The sequence below is a fragment of the Tasmannia lanceolata genome, unplaced genomic scaffold (assembly GCF_043159265.1).
Source record: "Tasmannia lanceolata isolate RefF3 unplaced genomic scaffold, GAP_Taslan_0.1 ptg000008l, whole genome shotgun sequence".
In the NCBI taxonomy this organism is placed as follows: domain Eukaryota; kingdom Viridiplantae; phylum Streptophyta; class Magnoliopsida; order Canellales; family Winteraceae; genus Tasmannia; species Tasmannia lanceolata.
This window is the reverse complement of record NW_027518685.1, coordinates 8476493-8495778: the sequence shown is the minus strand read 5'-3', so window position 1 is coordinate 8495778 and position 19286 is coordinate 8476493. Positions and strand designations below refer to the sequence as shown.

At 38.4% G+C, this 19286-nt stretch overlaps 1 protein-coding gene across 3 annotated transcripts; it reads left to right on the top strand.

Moving 5' to 3' along the window:
• Positions 1-1016: 1016 nt before the first annotated feature.
• LOC143884231 (uncharacterized) lies at positions 1017-18318 on the top strand. Of its 3 annotated transcripts, none has more exons than XM_077387681.1 (22): positions 1018-1146; positions 2258-2314; positions 2400-2448; positions 2542-2726; positions 3083-3169; positions 3276-3386; positions 3592-3729; positions 4239-4370; positions 4758-4868; positions 5499-5621; positions 6283-6396; positions 6529-6642; positions 14074-14193; positions 14357-14449; positions 15676-15741; positions 15824-15915; positions 16019-16136; positions 16451-16539; positions 16625-16718; positions 16916-17007; positions 17202-17521; positions 18108-18318. In XM_077387681.1, exons 2-22 carry the CDS (start codon positions 2282-2284, stop codon positions 18131-18133), a joined length of 2307 nt encoding a protein of 768 aa, XP_077243796.1. In that variant the 5' UTR covers positions 1018-1146; positions 2258-2281; the 3' UTR covers positions 18134-18318. The 3 variants fall into 3 exon arrangements, with proteins under 3 accessions (XP_077243797.1, XP_077243796.1, XP_077243795.1); XM_077387680.1 differs by having other exon boundaries at positions 1020-1146; positions 6280-6396; XM_077387682.1 differs by lacking the exon at positions 6283-6396 and having other exon boundaries at positions 1017-1146.
• Positions 18319-19286: the final 968 nt, after the last annotated feature.

Genomic DNA, 19286 nt, shown 5'->3' with positions numbered 1-19286 from the left:
CCTTAGATCCTGCCTCCACAACCTTAGATCTAGCCACCATGGAAAAACTGTGTTCCTGATCTGGCCTCCACAGTTCTCGATTCGGCTTCCGCGGCACATCTTTTGCCAACCATGGGAGAATGAGCGAGAGAGAAAGGGAGAGAGAGGGAGACGAGAGAGAGAAAGATGTGGGAGAGAGAGGAAGACGAGAGGGAGAAACCGCCTCCCTCCTCCCTAGGCCGACGCCCTAGGGAGGGAGCTTTTTTAATCGCCTTTTTTTTTCGCTCTGCTCTCGACAGGCTAAAATGCTTCGTAGTATAGATGATCTTCTAGTTGGTATGAAAAAGTCAGCAAAGAAATGACTTTCCGCGAAATTGCCTAGCAAATCCCGTTTTTTCAAAGGTAAATGAAATACTTGCCTCCTTTTCTTCCGTGGCAACCCCTCGTAGTGTAAAAAGAGTCGTCATCAATAGAATAAAGGGCTCCATGGTAACAAAATGAGGCGAAGAAATTCACTTCGATTTTCCACAAATTTTCCCCTACTTTCTTTGGCTATGTTCACTTGTTTTCTAGCTGCAGGAAAAGAAAAAAAGGAAAATAATCTGACGTGGAAAGCTGGAAAAGAAAGGAAAAGAAACAGTGAGAAAATTCCGTTGTTCACTTGGCCGAGAAAGGAAAAGAAAGTATGCAGGCAAAAGTGGTTTTCTCAGGAAAGTGATTTTCCCATCCTTTTGGTGAGAAAATTTAGAGGGAAAGTTCAAGAAAGTTGGTTTTCCACGTCATTATTTATATTTTCCACCTATATAATTCTGCTTTCCCGAGAAAACAAGTGAACGGCGGAAAATGTCAAATCATGTCCAATCATGGGAAAATTTGGCTTACTTTCTTCTCCTTTCCTTTGAGAGCCTTTGGGAAATGATATATTCTACCCTGTTTCTTCCTTACTTTATACCCTTGTAGTGTAAAAGGTAGTCATAAATACAGAAAAGAGGGCTGAAAAAATAAGAAAAGGGGGAAACATATCACTTCCTTTTTTAATTCGCTCGCCTATAAACACTCTCTCTCCCCTAAAACCCTAGACATCTAGGGTTTTGCAGTTTTATTTCGCTTCTTTACCCTCTTCTCTCCACAACGATCTCTTCTGAATATCTAATATTCCTTCTCAGGGTAAGCAAGCTCTGCTCAAGATCTCCGCTTTTCATTTATTTCAATTTCAGGTTTCTCTTTTCATCAGTGAGAGAATCCTAGAAATTTTTTTTATTTAATATTTTTGTCACATATGTTCCTTGATCGTTAAATCAATTTTCAAAGGTCGAATTGGTAATCCCTATTACTTTGATCGTTAAAGCCTTTTTCGTTTACAGTAGGCCTGATTAATTAAGGTGCTGTTCGCTTAAGATTGTGAGCCCCCAACCTATTATTGGAGTAAAAATTACATTCATTTTGAGGCAAATGATCGGCTCGGGGGCTTACAATCGGTTGTCACAATCTCAAACAAACAGGGCGTTAAGATTATGACAACCGATTGTGAGTGCTAAACCAATTATTGGGCTCATATTTAAACGTAATTTTGAGTCCAATAACAGGTTTGGCATTTGCAATCGATTGTAATAATCTTGAGGCCCTGTTCGTTTCAGATTGTTGCAGCCGATTGGGGACCCCTAACTCATTATTGGACTCCAAACTAAATGTAATTTTGAGTCCAATAATCAGTTTGGAGCCCACAATCGGTTGTCATAATCTGTAATGAATGTAATTTTGGTCCAATAATTGGGTTTGGGGCCTCACCATCGGCTGTCACAATCTGAAACGAACAGGGCCTAAATCTATTTTCGAAGTTGGAACTGGTAATCCTTTTACTTTTTCTTTTTTGGTTTTGTACTTCGTTATCTTCAAGTTAAACGATTATTATACTCGCTAATTGGTGGTTCTGAAGATTTGTGAATCCTTGAAATGATCTTTCTTTCTCAACTCAGCTCAACTCAACTAAGCCTTTGTCCCAAACTAGTTGAGGTCGGCTTTCATAGAAGAAAAATTTGTATTGATATGTACTATAAATTGAGTAAAGTTTCATAATTATTTTCGCTGTTTGCTCGTTTTAACGGAGTTTGCAATTTAATTTTTACTCTCATCAGTGTTCATAGTTCTGTAATTCTCACTGTTATTGCTTCACCAATATTTTTTATTTTATTGGGAATTTTTGCTGATTCTTGTATGAAATCTATTTTAATGTTTTCTTGCCGATAGCTTACTTATTTTCATTTTATCGTTCTGCCAGTAAATCTAAACTACTCACATCAAAATGGGCAAGTCCAGCAAGAAATCCAAAACCGAGGTACTATTTTCATTTCTCATTTTTTTTTTAATATTTTTTTCGTTTTCATGAATTTTTTGATGATTTTTCTGATGACATAATGCAGGTTACTGCGGTTCCCATGGAAGTTTCACCTGCAAAATCTGCAAAAAAGGGTTTTTTTTCTTCCTCCTCTTTACTCGGCTGTTGATTTCTATTTACAGTGCTTACTGACGAGTTTAAATTGACGTGTTTTATTCTATATTCAGGCAAGAGAGGTGCGGATGTAGCTATTGAAAAACAGGCCAGTGCCAAAAAATTAAAGACTGACGTGATGGAGTCTGTTCAGAAGCTGAATGATAGCAAGAAATTGAAATCTTCTCTCAAGGCACCTCCAAAGAAGGAGGAAACCAGTAGTTCTGAGGGTCTAAGCTCATCAGAATCCGAAGAAGAGGTTTGCTCAACTGTGGAAGACTTTCTTTGTTCTCAATGTTTTACCTAAATTGGGTGGAATAGAAAAGCATAAGCCTTAGGCTTGTATTTTTTTCTGGACACATTAGCATGTTCGAGCATGCAACTTGACCAATACATGCCCATGTGATGTGTTGGATGTGGTGCAATGATCTACATATTGGCGGGATGTCACATGTTAGATCATTGCTGTCGATTGTCAAAATTTTGTCTGACCCATCCACTGTAGACCATGGTGGATTTTTTACCCCTTAGTTAAGGGATTTGATACTTTGTTTTGTATAGTTAGATTGTACGTTTACCTTTTTTGGTAGTGATTGAACAAGTTGTTCTCTTTAGGTTAAAGTTGTGCCCAAAAAGACTGCCACCAAGCCAACAAAGCCTCCCGTAAAAGAATCAAGCAGTGAGGAATCATCTTCTGACGAGGCGAGCAGTGAATCAACAACTAATTTTGTAGTCATAGTTACATTTTGATCTTGAATCCATTATTGAAGCCAACATATAGTTGATTTTCATTTATCTTTTTTTATAGGAATCTGCTAAAAAACAACCAACCACCGTCTCCAAGATTGGTCTTGTCGGAGCTTTGTCTAAGAAAGCAAAACCTATGAGCAGCTCTGAAAGTGACTCCGACGACGAAGAAGTGAGTTTGAAATTTAAATGCACCCATTGTTCATGTTAAAAAGATTGACATGTTAGAGAATGTCTAAGCAACAACACTTTTTTGTTTTTATTTGGAATTTCTGGTTAAAGTCTACATGAAAACACTCAACTACTATTGAGTTCTTGATACATTGTTTTAGATTGATGAGCGTGACATGATGTCTTCTTTTACATATTTAACCTAGGAAGCTGGACATAAGCTTGCTCTACCATCGGAAAAGTTACCGGCAGCTGCAGCTAGGAATGGCTCTGCTGGAGTTTTCAAGAAGAAAATGGAATCAAGTGACAGTTCCGATTCCGATAGCAGTTCAGACGAGGACAATGTGAGTGCTAAGGCTGCAGGCTACTGTGTTATGCACTATAAGCATTTCAATCATTTGTTATTTTGTTTTCTTAAAGGGCGGCCCACTGCGTGAGGTTCCCGCCATTGCGGGGTCTGGGGAGGGCTAGATGTACGCAGCCTTACCCCTGCTTTGCAGAGAGGCTGTTTCCGTGACTTGAACCCGTGACCACCAGGTCACAATGGAGCAACCTTACCGTTGCGCCAAAGCTCGCGCTCTTTGTTATTTTGTTTTCTTAAAATGTAGAAAAAACATCACTTTCATTCAAAGACATTACTTGCATGTTGCATCTACCTCATAGAAAGAAGAATCAAGTGATGGCTTCTCCGGGGGTGAATCTATGGAATAGCTTCTCCAGGGGTGAAACTATGGAGGATGTGCTGAACATGTTATAATTTAAATTCCTAATACTAGTCTGTAACATGATGTCTAGCCTGCATGACTATCCTTCTTTCATCATATTTATTGTGTCATATATTTTGATCTTGAAGGGAGTTGCTGCCAAGATTAGTGGGAATGACAATAAATTACTTGCATTGTCGAAAAATGGATCAGCCAAAGCATCAATAAAGAATGGAGAAAGTGACAGCTCAGATTCAGAGAGTGAATCTGATGAGGACGAGGTGATTTTGATACCATTTTTTTATTACTAATGTGTACCTTTTTTTATTATTAATGTGTAACTTGTTATTATGGTACTGGAAAGTGGTTTGTATTTTAAATTGGAACTGCTAGCTCTCTCAAGCTATGGTCCATGCTAAGAAGTCAGATCTCTGTAGGCACCAAAAGTGGACTACAATGGTTGTTAAATGATTGTGTTCTCACCATTGTCTTATCTACTAGTCAAAGAAATTTGATTCTACAGCCACAATGTGTTATCTTTATTTACTACCCCACTACGGATTGCAATGTGAATGTGAGCAAAATATTTTAGCCAAAGTACGTGCTGGAAATTAAAAAAACTAGCGTCACCAATATATCTAACAATGATCGTGATGTAATGTGAACAGAAAATTGTAGCCAAAGTACCTGCTTCGAAGAAACCAGTGCCACCAAAAAGTGCAGCGTTGAAGAAAACGGAAGAGTCAAGCGAAAGTTCAGAAAGTGATTCGGAGGATGAGGTAAGTGGATTGGTTTGGCATGCTAAATGCCATGACTTATTAAAGTGAGCTAGCAGGTAGAGGCACCACAAATGGCGGTTTTTTTCTTTCATATTGGGGTGCAACTCGGGCCAGGTTGGGTCGGATCGGATTGGGGCCAACCCTGGACCAACCTGAGGTGGCATTTCCTCAACCATAACCTTGACCCAACCTTGGCCTCGGGTGGAGGAGGGTCAACTCTAACCCAATCCTCCTCTAAATCTGATTCTATGGCCATGCTGTGTTATCTTGATTTACTACCCCACTATCTATTGCAATGTGAGTGTGAACAAAATTTTGTAGCCAAAGCACTTGCTTGAACTCAAAATGGTCGTGTTGTCCTTTCATCTAGGGGTGCAAGCCAACGCTAGCCCAACCCAAGGTGGCATTACCTCAATCCTAACTCGACCCTACCCGAGCCTTGGGTCGGAGAGGGTCAACCCTAACCCAACCATCCTCTAAATCTGATTCTACAGTCATGTTGTGTTATCTTGATTTACTGCGCTATCTATTGCAATGAGAGTGTGACCATAATATTGTAGCCAAAGCACCTGCTTGAACTCAAAAAAGGCACCAAAATATCTGACAATGATCATGATGTATTGTGAACAGAAAATTGTAGCCAAAGTACCTGCTGGATCAAAGAAACCAGTTGCACCGAAAAGTGCACCAGGGCCAGGATTGAAGAAAAAGGAAGAGTCAAACGAAAGTTCGGAAAGTGATTCAGAAGATGAGGTAAGTTGAGTGTTTGTCTTGCTAAATGACAGGACTTACGAAAATGATCTAGCATGTAGAGATGCCACAAATGGTGTTGCTGTTTGCCTGTCTCCAAGGGGTGCAACTTGGGCCGTATTGGGGCCAACCTTAGTCCAACTTGAGGTGGCATTATGTCAACCCTAACGCAACCCAACATGAGCATTGGGTCTACAAGACTCAACCCTGACCCAAACCACCTCTAAATCTTGCAATCCTAACCCAGCCCATCAAGCTCGGTTTTCTAAATTGGGTCGGGCTGTGTTCAGGTTGGTTCTGGGCAAAAAAAAAAAAAAAAACAGAAGAAAGAAAAAAAAGGAAAAGATATAAAAGAAACCGCGAGCCTAAGATTTTTAAAATGACAATAAAAATGGGGGGAAGTGGTTCGTGTTCGAGTCGGTTCTACTTGCCCAAGGCCTCAACCTTATCCCAACTCAAAATTAAATTTGGTAGGCTTCTCCCAACTCTAACCCAGCCGAACCTGAGGAAATGGCAACCCAACATGAGCTGAAATTGGGTTGAACCCTTTGTGTTTGGGTTGTGCCAACCCAAGTTGCACCCCTACTTTCAGCTTGCTACTCCTCAAATCTTTAAATTTGGATGATCTTGCTTCTCTAGCTCACTATGCAAATGTTATCAGAAGGTTCCAGCCAAGGTTCCTCAATCAAAAAATCCACTGGTGACAAAAATTGCACCTCAGACAACATTGAAAAAGGAAGAATCTAGTGAAAGTTCGGAAAGTGATTCTGATGACGAGGTGCAATGAGTTGTTTCAATTATAAGTGCATGATGGTTGCTGTAGTGTGATGCATTTTTCTAATATTGCTTTTTTTTTAATATTATTTTTTTAATATTGTTGCCCCAATTTAATATGATAGTCTCAAAGCAGGACGTTGTTGCGAAAGTTGCTGCTCCACCGGCTTTCAAAAGTGGACCATCTGTTAGCATAAAAAAGAAAGAAGAGTCGAGTGAGAGTTCAGAAATTGACTCGTCCGAGGATGAGGTGAGTTTTTTGCCCCCGTCTCTCTCTCATGAATTCACAATGAGATTTCTATGAAGATAGTATTTTCCATGATTGTTTATTTGAAGCATCTAGTCTAGATTTGATTGGATTTTAAATGTTTTACAAAAGCTTTATTTTCTTTTGCTTTACATTCTTAGTTTTTTAACCATTGCTTGTTCAATATATTTAGTTTAAAGTATCTTTTTTCATCATAAGTTGTGTTGATGTGTTGTGCATCAAACTTTTTGGTGGGTTTCTTCATCAAATTGTTGACGTCGGTTAATTTGTAGAATTTGGGTAGGATAATGTGGGTGCATTCGAGTTCCTCCTTTACACTTAGGATTATGTGTGGAAATACCGTCATGTCATTCATCAGTTGAACCTAAACCTTGAAATATGGCACTGTGGTCTACACTCATCAAATGCACAACTTCTGAAGTTGTCATTTTCCTCTTCCTTTTATCAATAGTACTGCATTGTTACTGGTTATATCAATCTACATATACTAGTAAGACACCCTTGTGACGCAAGGGGCAAAAAAGACAGTATGATTTAGGAGATAAGAGTTCCTACTCCCCGGAGTAGATAACTTATCTACTCCGTGGGCTTAAAATACAGTGGGGGCCACGTTGTTTGGGTGATCTAAAGCATTCATTTGATGGGCCCTCACATAGATAGGGTGTGCCCAAAAAACAGCTCCATAGGATCATCCTAGCCTTTCGGTTTGTTGCCTCCATGAATCGAAAAAGGATGGGGGGGTCGCAGCGGGTTCTGTTTTCAGCAGAGACAGAAACACGTAGAGAGACCATGGAGACTGATACATGGTGCAGGAGTCGACACAAAGTGGAGAGGAGAGAGAACGGAGGAGGTTTGACGCGTGGGAAAAGGATTTGCAACTAGCAAAATCGGGTGCACAAAAGGAAATTTTGTATTTCCAGTGGGTAGATTTAATATGAACGAAAAATTCTATAGATTTTACACATTGGAAATCTGAAAAATAAAAAAGTTGGGTCTTTTCTGCTTGCTATACTGTAATACAGTAGATTTAATAATATAAACGAAAAATTCTATAGATTTTACATGTTGGAAATCTGAAAAATAAAAAAATTGGGTCTTTTCTTCTTGCTATACTGTAATACACACACACACACACACACATATATATATATATATTTGAATGATCTATATATATATATATATATATATATATATATATATATATATATTTCGAAATAGCATTGTGCTCTATACTCTACACTTAAAATTAAGGGAAAATTACATATACACCCTCTGTGGTTTGGCCATTTTCCGCTTTAAACCCCGTGGTTTGGAAGATACCAATGACACCTGTCACGCCCCCGTCCCGGGAACTCTCGGGGCACGAGACAGGCGCCGCACACTCACTAGGCGAACCCGACAAATGTGCAAGGCCTCCAAATATAAACATAATATCCACAAATAACTAGAAGACAACGAAATGAAAGAAACTTTCTTTCATTTATACTCATTTATACAAGCCTCACAGGGTCTCTTTACATATACATAACAAGAAAACCAAAATACATTGCCCTACTCACTCTTGTATAGCCACGTTCTCTTGAACTCAACCTCGGTACTCTGGCCTCGGAACAGACGGGTCGAAGACAGGAAATACCTCGGAGTCTGAAGTGTGCAACATCACGCACATTAGCACAGGGCTAGTAAGTAATATAGTAATCTAGCAGTATATCACTAACTGCTACTGAGCAAGATATTATATAGCATTTTCCAGTATAGATCACAGTAGACTGAATATAACTTGTTTATCTTATTCATGCTCATTCTCAAGTACAAATTCAAGTGTAATTTCAAATTCAAACTCAAATGCTGATTCGGATTAAAAATGAATATGATGTCCAGATACACCACTGGCGGGACCATATGTCCAGATACACCACTGGAGGGACCATGTCCAGATACACCACTGGAGGGACCATTTTATAATGTGCAGATGCAGAGTTTCAAATTTGATGTATGTCAAATAACTATACCAGAACGGATCTAAACACATTGCATCAGCTTCTAACTTATCAAGTAAGAAGAATAGTCAGACAAACCAGTCAAACAAACCAAAAGCATTCAAACAAGGACATATATACATATATACATATATATATATATATATAATATTAATTCTTCTTATTCACATCACATGCCTTTTGCTTTGTTGGTTTGCATAACAAGTAATGCAGACTGACAGGTACCACATCACTTACAGGAAATCACTTTATCCTTGCCCTTTCGCTTTCGCTTTCTCTCCTCTTTCTCTTTTTCTTCTTCAAATCCTATGGCATTAGGATTTTTTTAAATCAATACCTTTCTCTGGTCGTAAACATCCAGCACAAGTCATATGTGGTGGTAGAACTACGATTCAAACCCAAAACATACTTTTAAACAAAAGTTCATATTACCCCTATTTTGCACCCTAAAAAACTCCAATCAAATGGATGAATTTTTAAAACTTGTAAACTTAGAACTTGTAGAATATAGACCAAAGAACATCTGTTTAGTATATAACTACGGCCAAATTACACAGCAAATGGCCGTAAAAGTTAAAATATCAAACTGCACAAAATCTGTCTTTTTCCTTCAAAACTGAACTCTTATAATAAGTATAACTCTTGAAGCATTTAGAACTGGTCTTATCATAAAACATAAAAGATTTTTTTTTACAATATTTCCAGAAACTTTCACGTTAACACCTCCGGCCAATTCTTGCCGGAAAAGTAACTTTTCCTACCTGATATTTGAAATAGGGTTTCAATTAAAACTGAAATCTTAAAATCCATATATCTATTTGTACACTCAAAACTAGAATAAGTTATAAACATAAAACATCTTCTAAATAAGTTTTCCAGAAACTTTTATGTTAATCACTCCGGCTAAATCTTTCTGGAAGTAACCCAAAAAGATGAAAATCACCATTTCATGTCTTTCTAAACTGCAGTTTAGTAAAACTGCTATAACTTTCTCCATTCAAAACCAAATCAAGAACAATTTATATGCAATCATACTAGAAGAAAAAGTTCTACAACTTTGTAGTTAATTACAATTCCTAAAACTGAGTGTATAATTCACAGGAACAAAAATAATCTCGGCAGATGAGAATAAACTTACAATTTGATGAAATTTCTTCTCTATTTCCACTTTATTGAAATCAAACTTTGCTTGCAAACTCTTCCAGACCACAAATCACATTATATGTATCTCTCCATTATTTTGCACGAATTTTTCTTCAATTTTTCAACATTAAAATGAATTAATCTTGATTTGTATGCTTGCATGAGAGAGATATGACACTTGGATTTCCAAGTGTCACTCTTCTCTCTTCCCAAGCCATGCTAACATTTAATACCCAAAGTGTCCTTGAACATTACACTTAGCCTTTTATTAATTACTCTTGTGTCCCCTTGTGAAGTTACGAAAATATCCCCTTACCCTTTTTACTAATTACACTTGTATCCCCTGGTATAGTTACCAAAATACCCCCATATCTTTCAATAATTAATAAACACGAATCTCACCTCATCACTCTCTAAATCACTTAGGATTAATTTCTAAACCCAAAACTTGGTCCTTTCAACACCCCCTCAACTTTCTGACATTTTTAAGTAGACCCCCTCCGTCGACGGTCCGTTAGTTTAACCTGACGGAATGACTAAAACTAACCATGGTTAATATTTGAGGACATAAATACCCTTGTCACTGGTTTTAAGCAATTTGGAGAGGGATTAGGGTTATGCCATTTCCTGCCGCCGCCGTCGCCTCCTCCGGCCACCGCCACCGTTGCCATCTCCGGCCACTGCCGTCACCTCCACCACAGACAATGAAACCCCACCCCATGGCTACATCAAACCCACATTTCAAGAAAAAAATATTGATAAAAACAAAAAAAGCCCTAAAATATTAGGGGTTTTGTGCAAATCATGATAATGATGTTAATGAAGACAAATAAAACCCTTAAATCGAGGGTTTGTGTTGATAATTAAACAAGTGTTTGAATCAAACCCTAATTTTCAGTTTTCATGTATGAAAATCCTAATTTTTAGTTGGGGAAGACGAGGGCAGTATAGTCATTTCCCCCTCTCCGTCCACTCCGTCACGTTAAAAAAACCCACGAAAAGTTGAGGGGATGTCATTGGTAACTTCCAAACCACGGGGTTTAAAGCAGAAAATGGCCAAACCACAGAGGGTGTATATGTAATTTTCCCTAAAATTAAATAGTGAAAACATCTTTTGTTGGAATCTTATTGCCTCTTATGTTTTTGTGTATGCTCATTTTTTAAATAGCATTGGCTGTGCTCATTTGCTTTAGAGTTTTGGGATCTTGCTACAACAAACAACTTATATTTTGTCCTTCGGGAGTTCCTTGTTTGTCATATGGCAAAGTAATAAATGATGTCAACTTTCAACGTATTTAACTTGGGATGGACACAACATTTGAGTGTCGTGGGCATGAGGTACCAGTCATGGCATCCATTGAAAACTGACATGGCATCCATTGAAAACTGACATGATATTTCTGGGCAGCTATTTGTTTATTTAATGATAATGGAGGAGGCTTAGCCATCAATTTCATTATAAAGGCTGTTCTATGTTAAATTGAATGTGAATGTTCCGTTGTTTGCTCATTTTGATGTGTCTTTTTGATGAAGGTGATCCTATGTGTAGAATAATATGGCAGTAGGAAAAAAACATTTTTATGTCTAAAACTATAGTTGAAGAATCTTCTTTGTGGTATCATTCAAAAAAAAGAAAAAGAATCTTCTTTGTGGGTTAAAGTGATAGGGCGCAAGTATGGTTTCTCCGTGGGAAACTTAGGCTCGGAAGATTAGTATCGTAGAAAATCTTTGACTGTGTGGCGGGATATCAGAAGGTTGTCTCACTCATTCAATGGTGACATAAGATATAAAGTGTATTCTGGAAATCGGATCAGGTTTTGGGTTGATGCGTGGTTTTCAAGCGAACCTCTCATGGAAATGTTCCCCGACTTGTTTGCGGTGGCCTCCCAAAAGGAGGCTTTAGTATGTGAATGCTTTGTTAGAGAAGGTCCCAAGTTGTCTTGGTTTCCGAGGTTTAGAAGGAACTTCGTTGATAGAGAGTTGAACTCTTTGGCCCAGCTACTTAAGTTGCTTGAGGGGTGCTATTTAAAGAGATCCAAGTCAGATAAAAGAGTATGGATTCGGGATTCATCAGGTTCCTTCTTTGTTAAATCTTTCTACCGTCATCTAGTGCCCGGCGGTGTAACTTCAATTTCAGGAAAGGTATGGAACTTTCATTGTCCTCCGAGGGTTGGCTTCTTTGGATGGGCGGTGAGTCATGGCCGGATACAGACTATTGATTTTTATGGAGGCAGGGCATGTTGCTAGCGGACCATTGTCCTTTGTGTTTGGAAGATGGGGAATCTATCAACCATCTATTCATTCATTGTAAGTTTTCTAGAGAAGTATGGGGTCTTATTCTTGGTCGGTTTGGGATTTTCTGGGTATTCCCGCAATCAATTCGGGAGCTTGTGATGTGGAAAAGGAAAGGAAAGGTGTTATGGAGCATGTGTTTGCTAGCCACTTGGTGGGTGATTTGGAACGAGAGGAACTCTAGGGTCTTTGACGGGGAGTCTAAAACTCCATATCGGCTCTATTTTAAATTAGTTTCTTTAATTATAGCTTGGGCAAAAAGCCTTCCTATGTTCAGATTTGTTTCGGCTTTCGATTTATGGGAGGGGTGGCAAATAGTGTGTATGTATAAGATCACTCAGCGATGGGAGGCCCCCCCGCTTTGGCTTTTGTCAAGGTAAATTTTGACGGATTGTGTTTGGGGAATCCGGGGCCGGCTAGCATTGGAGGTCTCTGTCGGGATTCTCTTGAAGAGGTTTTGTGGTCCTTCTCTGGGCCTATAAGGGTTTGCGATTCTAATGAGGCGGAGGTTATAGCGATGTATATAGGGATAAAAATAATTGATAAGGAACTCTATAATAAAATCATAGTGGAGGGGGACTCTAAAAATGTGATCAGTTGGTTGACGGGTTCGGCGACTCCCCCATGGAGATTTTGGTCTTATTTTGAGGAGATTGCCGATTTAACTTTCGGATCTTCTATTGTTTTTAATCATGTAAGGAGATCTGCTAACTCGGAAGCAGATTCTCTAGCTAGGTCCTGGGTTCAGAGAGAGGTGTTGGAGTGGTTTGATTTCCATCCTTCTTGATGTTTTGTATTTTTATTTTTCTTTGGTTCTATTGAGGTCCTTCTCGGCCCTCTTTTTCATTTAACATATTGCCATTTCAAAAAAAAAAAGTCTAAAATATAGTATGGTAGCAGAAAACTTCGAGGGAAAGCACAAACAAATGACTAGAAAGATTCTCTTCAACCTTAGTTTAGTGTTTTGGAAAACAAAAAACCCTTAGTTTAGTTTTAACCGTCCCATTCGATTGGGGAGGGGTGAAATACTTGAAAGCCCCCACATCCCTCTTTAAAAATCTAATGTAATTGGGTATACTCTGAAAAAATTAGAAAAACATCTTGATGGTTACATCTGCTGTGTTTTTGGTTGGGTCTGGAAAGGATCTCCAAATCACCCCCGTTTTGTCTGAGTTTTGACTTTTTCGCCCAAAATTCTGTTCCAAATGTATCATGGATATTTCTGTTTGTGATGCCATTTTTTACTAGATTAATTTCTGATTTTTCGTCAAGAATGGAATAGAATTGACCACGAAGTACTCTTATCTAATGTAAGTCCACAACATTGAATATTATATCCGGATAAATAGTGCCACATGCGTGACCCTATACAGAGGATTTCAGTAATATGTTTTGAGCTGTCCAATCCTTCTTTCTTCGCTTGCTTCAGCAATGTGCCACGTGTGTGACCTTGTAAAGAGGATTTCAGTAATGTATTTTGTGGTGTCCAATCTTTCTTTCTGTGCTTGATGTGTTTTATCTCACCCATGATTCTGTGTTGGCAATTAAAGCTAGTTTATTTGCTTCTCTAATAATGGTTGCAATTGTGATGCATTCAACTCCTTCCAAGGTTTGCGTTTTTTAAGCACCAAGAAACAAAAAAACTTAAACAAGTGAACCTCTTAATTTTTTTCCTATTATCCCCATGTTAAATTTTGCGACCTGCCATGAAAAATAATTGAAAAGTAATTTGCAATATGGATTGGATGATAATGTAGTCAGTTTTTTCCATGTACCATCACTGTTGTTTTTATTATTAATTATATTCACTTCCCTGTTTTAAGATGTCTCATTTTGAGTTTTTGTCATGGTTGTTTACGTTGGGGCTGAAGTGGCTGCCCAAGTAACTGGTTTTCTCATTTCTTAGATGTAATGCCTTGGCTCCATTTTCTTTCGTTCCTTAATTTACTTCTTATCATTTCAACTTTGCCATGAAAAGACCCCTGTTACAACAAATATCAAGAAATCTGCTACTATAGCTGTTAAGAAGGACACGAGTAGTGATGAAGATGAGGATGACAGCTCCGAGGAAAGCTCCGACGAAGAGCCTGTGAAAAAGGTAAACACCTTTGTTCAAAGTGTGTGATCTTTGCAACATACCACTGCAACTAAGATTAGTTTTTAGTGTTTGTATATTTATATGATCAGGTCATCCTAAAACTTGGCTTGCTTTGGCTACTCAACTTCTTTTGTCTTACTGATTGGTTGTCTATTTCTATCAGCCAACCAAAATTTCAAAGAAAAGTAGTTCTGACGAGGAGTCCTCTGAGGAGGAAAGTGAGGAGGAGAAGCCCACCAAAACTCCAAGTAAAATGGTAAATATTTGCACTCATCATAATTTGGTTCTTTAAGAAATGATGATTGAATAGCACATTGACTGAGTCCCTAGTGAAACCATAGTTACCGGATTCACCATCCGCCCTCCGATCCGTGATCCGGGGTCGCACGATCCGAAACGTGGTTCACTAACGACCCGGATCGCCAAAAATGACGAACCGCGGCGACCCGCGAGAGAGAGAGAGAGAGAGAGAGAGAGAGAGAGAGAGAGAGATGCATATAGACTAGAAGAGAGATGGAGAGAGCTACGAATTTTATATATTTTGGGTTGAATTGGAACTAGAGCTTTATTTTGAAAAAAAAATGTAGGTCATACACGGTTTTTTTATTTTTTTATTAAATGGATGTAGTATGGACTATGGAAGGATATTCATATATTCCAATGGGAACTTTCTTTTTGAAAAAATATGTATGACATACACGAGGTTTTTATATTTTTTGTATTAAATGTGTGTAGTGTGTACTATGGAATGACATTCTTGTAAAAATATATGAAAAAAAAAAATTAAAAAAAATAAATAAAATATATATATATATATATATATATATATATATATATATATATATATATATATATAGAGAGAGAGAGAGAGAGAGAGAGAGAGAGAGAGAGAGAGAGGAAAAGGAGTGTGCGGTCGAGCGCACCTAAGCTTAGGTGCGGTCGAGGGCCCAAATACATGGGTCCCACATTTTTTGTGTTGATCAAAACCATTCACTTGCAAGGCCCCATCATAGATAGGGTGTGTACAAAAAATCAGCTCCATTGGATCATCCTAACCCCTCCAAAAGTGGAGGGCAAAAATGGGCAAATTTGTGGCAAACGAGTGAGTGTGGATATCATCTCACATGTAGTAACTATATATTAATCAAATATATATGATATCACCTTGCAAAATTAGATTGTATTTACTTTCTTGATATCATAACATGATTCGGAGTACACCCTAATTTCTGATCGTATTTACTTTCTTTCTTGATATCATAACATGATTCAGAGCAAACCCTAATTTCCTCATTTTCAAGGAACATGCATTATTACATAGGATGCCCTTCCATTAAATTGATGTGATGCCATCACATTCATTATATTGATAGAATGCTGAAAAGATAGTGAGCTCTTCCCTGTAGTAGCAGCATCTTTCATTTTCTATGTTTGAGAGGAGTTATGACTGGTGGAATTTCTTGGAAAATTTATAATATGCAGGATACTGATGTTGAAATGAAAGATGCTACTTCAGCTAAGCAGACTACTGCGAAATCTGAAAAGAAGGTTGTAATTTTCTGTAGTTCCACTATTTCTTTGATATATCTCATATATGTGGCTCCTGATCTAGAGATGCTAAATTTAACAGCCTCAAACCCCTTCTAAGCCCAGTGCTCAAACCGGGGGATCAAAAACACTCTTTGTTGGCAACTTATCATACTCTGTTGAACGAGCTGATGTGTATGTATCATCCTGCGTGTCACCAATTTACTTGCTGGAAATAATTTCACTAATTTAATTGCTGGAAATAATTTTTACCCCCATTTCCATTTATTTGTGATAGGGAGGAGTTCTTCAAAGATGCTGGTGAAGTTTTTGATGTCCGGTTCGCATCAGATGAAGATGGTCGCTTCAAGGGATTTGGGCATGTAGAGTTTGCCACACCGGAAGAAGCACAGAAGGTAATAAGTCATTTTGTCAGGACTTCGCACATTTTTAAGTGAAGTTTTACTTTCCTTCGATTATTTTTCGTTGTTGGGGCTTTTAAATTAACAAATAATTTTTAACACCTTAAATCATATTAATGAACTTCAAATACTGGAATCAGAGTGTTGAGTTGAGTTTTAAACAGCTATGATTGTTTTAATAACATGTAAATTTTTTTGAAGTATTTGACTGCTGAATTGTTCTTTATTGCTATAAATTTTGGTAGCTGTCTCACTTTTTTTATGCTCATTGTCACTTATTTTCTTTTGTGCTTTCGGTCTCATCCCAGGCTCTGGAATTGAACGGGCAAGAATTACTTGGTCGGGGTGTGAGGCTTGATTTGGCCCATGAGAGGGGCTCATATACCCCACATAGCAGGTACTTTGTATGCCAATGTTGCCTACCTTTCTCTCTGTATCTCATTAGTTCTCTTTGACCTCACATCCTATCAACAAAACCGCAGCAAGGAGACTAATTCTTACCAGAAGGGAGGAAGAGGTGGTCAAGGCCAAACCATTTTTGTACGAGGTTTTGACAAATCCCTTGAAGAGGATCAGGTGAGATTTACTTTTTCTGTTTGCCTTTTCTACCAAGTCTCTGGTTGCAGAATCTTAACTTTTGATTTTACTCATTTAAAGAGAATCTGACTATAAAATTACGATTTTAACGTCTTGGTGTTTCTGCTTCCAATATTTGCTTCAGAAGGTAAGGTTGGATATATATAGTGATTTTCACTTTCCTATGCTTATGGCAGATTCGAAGCAATCTAGAAGAACATTTTGGGTCTTGTGGAGAGATTTCACGGGTTTCCATTCCAAAAGATTATGATACCGGTGCTCCTAAGGGGTTTGTGGACCTTTCATTTAAATATAATATCCAATTCTCTCCTTTACCTGTCAACGAATCATCTTAAACTTTTCCATTATCCTGTAGTTTTTGAGTAACTTAAATGAACAGCCATTTTTTTCCGCCTCTCTAATTCATCATAAAATTTCCCGTTCCCTATAGTTCGTATTTGATGACTTCTTTCTGTCTGGCAGGATGGCTTATTTGGAGTTTAAGGAGAGTGATGGCTTGTCCAAGGCCCTAGAACTGAATGGTTATGAACTTGGGGGCTACAATTTGACAGTGGAGGAGGCGAGGCCTAGAAGTGACAGCCGTGAAGGTGGTGGCTGGAGCGGTGGTGATAGCGGCGGCAGGGGTGGTCGCAGTGGTGGCCGATTTGGTGGCAGAGATAGTGGTGGCCGATTTGGTGGCCGACGTGGAGGTGGCCGAGGTGGCGGCGGTGGCCGTTTTGGCGGTGGCGGCGGCAGGGGACGTGGATCATTTAATAAACCGAGCATGGCCGCTGCTGGTACAGGTAGGCCTGCCACCTTGTCTCTCATTTTTGGTACATGGATCCTTGATCCTTCAGGTCACTTATGAATCTTTCGCATCTTTTGGCAAGTCTCTTGGCTTTGATATGCTTGTGTGTATGTAAACTTGTCCGCACTCTCCGGTTGCCCTTGTACATAATATGCCCATTCCATTCAATGATCTAAACCATTCAATAACACACCATTGGTGACTTCTCATGGGAGAAGAAACCTTTCTGGCCATGGCCGTATTATGGAAAAACAAATAGCTTCTGGACTCCACCATTGATAGGCTATGGACCAATAATCACATATAATCTTTTCTGTGTGATCAGTAGCATTCAAGCTGGCAGAAGACAAAACCAGCTATTCTACCTTTCAAAATCTTTAAGACTTTCTGTTTTTTCATCTTAGCCAGTTTAATGTTGCCTTGTTCGCATCCACATATTATTTGATTTGATTGTATCTATTGGTTTGAGTATTCAGACCTTACGCTTTTTGGGTGCAGTTCTTGTGTATATTACAATCTAGAAAACTGAACTGTGTTGACTAATTTCTTTTGTAATAATTTATCTCTCTACTCTAATGCAGGTAAGAAGACTACCTTCGATGATTAGTTTGAGGAAAGGAAAGGTTTTTTGAAGTCCTTGGCTCCTACTTTTGGCGTATGGTTATGGGTAGAAGTTTGAATTTTGATATTTAAAGAATGTTTTGAAAAATCGTTGGATTGTAGTTATTAGTTTAGCTATTTTGTGATGATTGATTAAGCTTTATAATCTATATTTTCCGTTAGTTCTCTATGCATTTCATGTTTTCTGTTGATATTTTTTGTTACATGTGACAACAAATAGTCGTCTTGTGATGTTGAAGATGTAACAAAATGGCCTGAGAGTTCCATATCTATGAGATTCATTTACTATTTTGGTCATTTTAATGTCATCCATTGAAGTAGTAGTTGTTTTCTTTGGTTTGAATAATGTTATCCATTTTAGTTGTCCACATATCAATATCATGCCAATTTCAAAATGAAGTGTACGATCCATTTGATGGGCCACACCATAGGATGATGATCCTATGGTTTGGATCATCCTATGGTGTGGACCGCACACTTCATTTTAGAAAGTATGGTTGGGGCCTACAATTGGGCCTTAATATTACTGTACGACCCACACCATATGATGATCTAAACCATCCATTTGATGGGTCACAGTGTATATTGGTTGTGCCCCAAAAATAGACGGTTTGGATCATCCTATGGTGTGGGCTGTATGGGTCATTTTGAAAAAAACATGGGTGAGGCCTGCACCGGTTGTAGGCTACTAGGGGCGGGGATTTTATCAAGGGGGCGGCACAATTTTAAAATGGGATTTGCTAGGGACCATTGCAGAATGGATACTCAATGTGGGTTGACAGAAAAAGGATTCTTTCAGCCGAAAGGAAATCAACTGTACAGGCTCATTAAGTATATTGGGCTAGAAAAAGAAGAACGTTAGTACTGTGCAATTTCCATGCAGTTTTTAACTAAATATTTGTGAGGAAAAAAAATAAAGCAAGCATTTAATGGTGGGATTAGTCCTTGGTGTCCCACAGCATGGATTTAATGGTGATGTGGGTAGCAGCAGTCGAGGTTTTATATGATGTCCGCAGGTAGCTAAGGGCACTCGTTAAGCATCATTTAATTGCCCTTGGGCATGGATTTACACATACTTGAATAGACTTTTACTCATGTTTTGAATTTTTTTCCTCATAACATGTGTAAATTCATTGAGT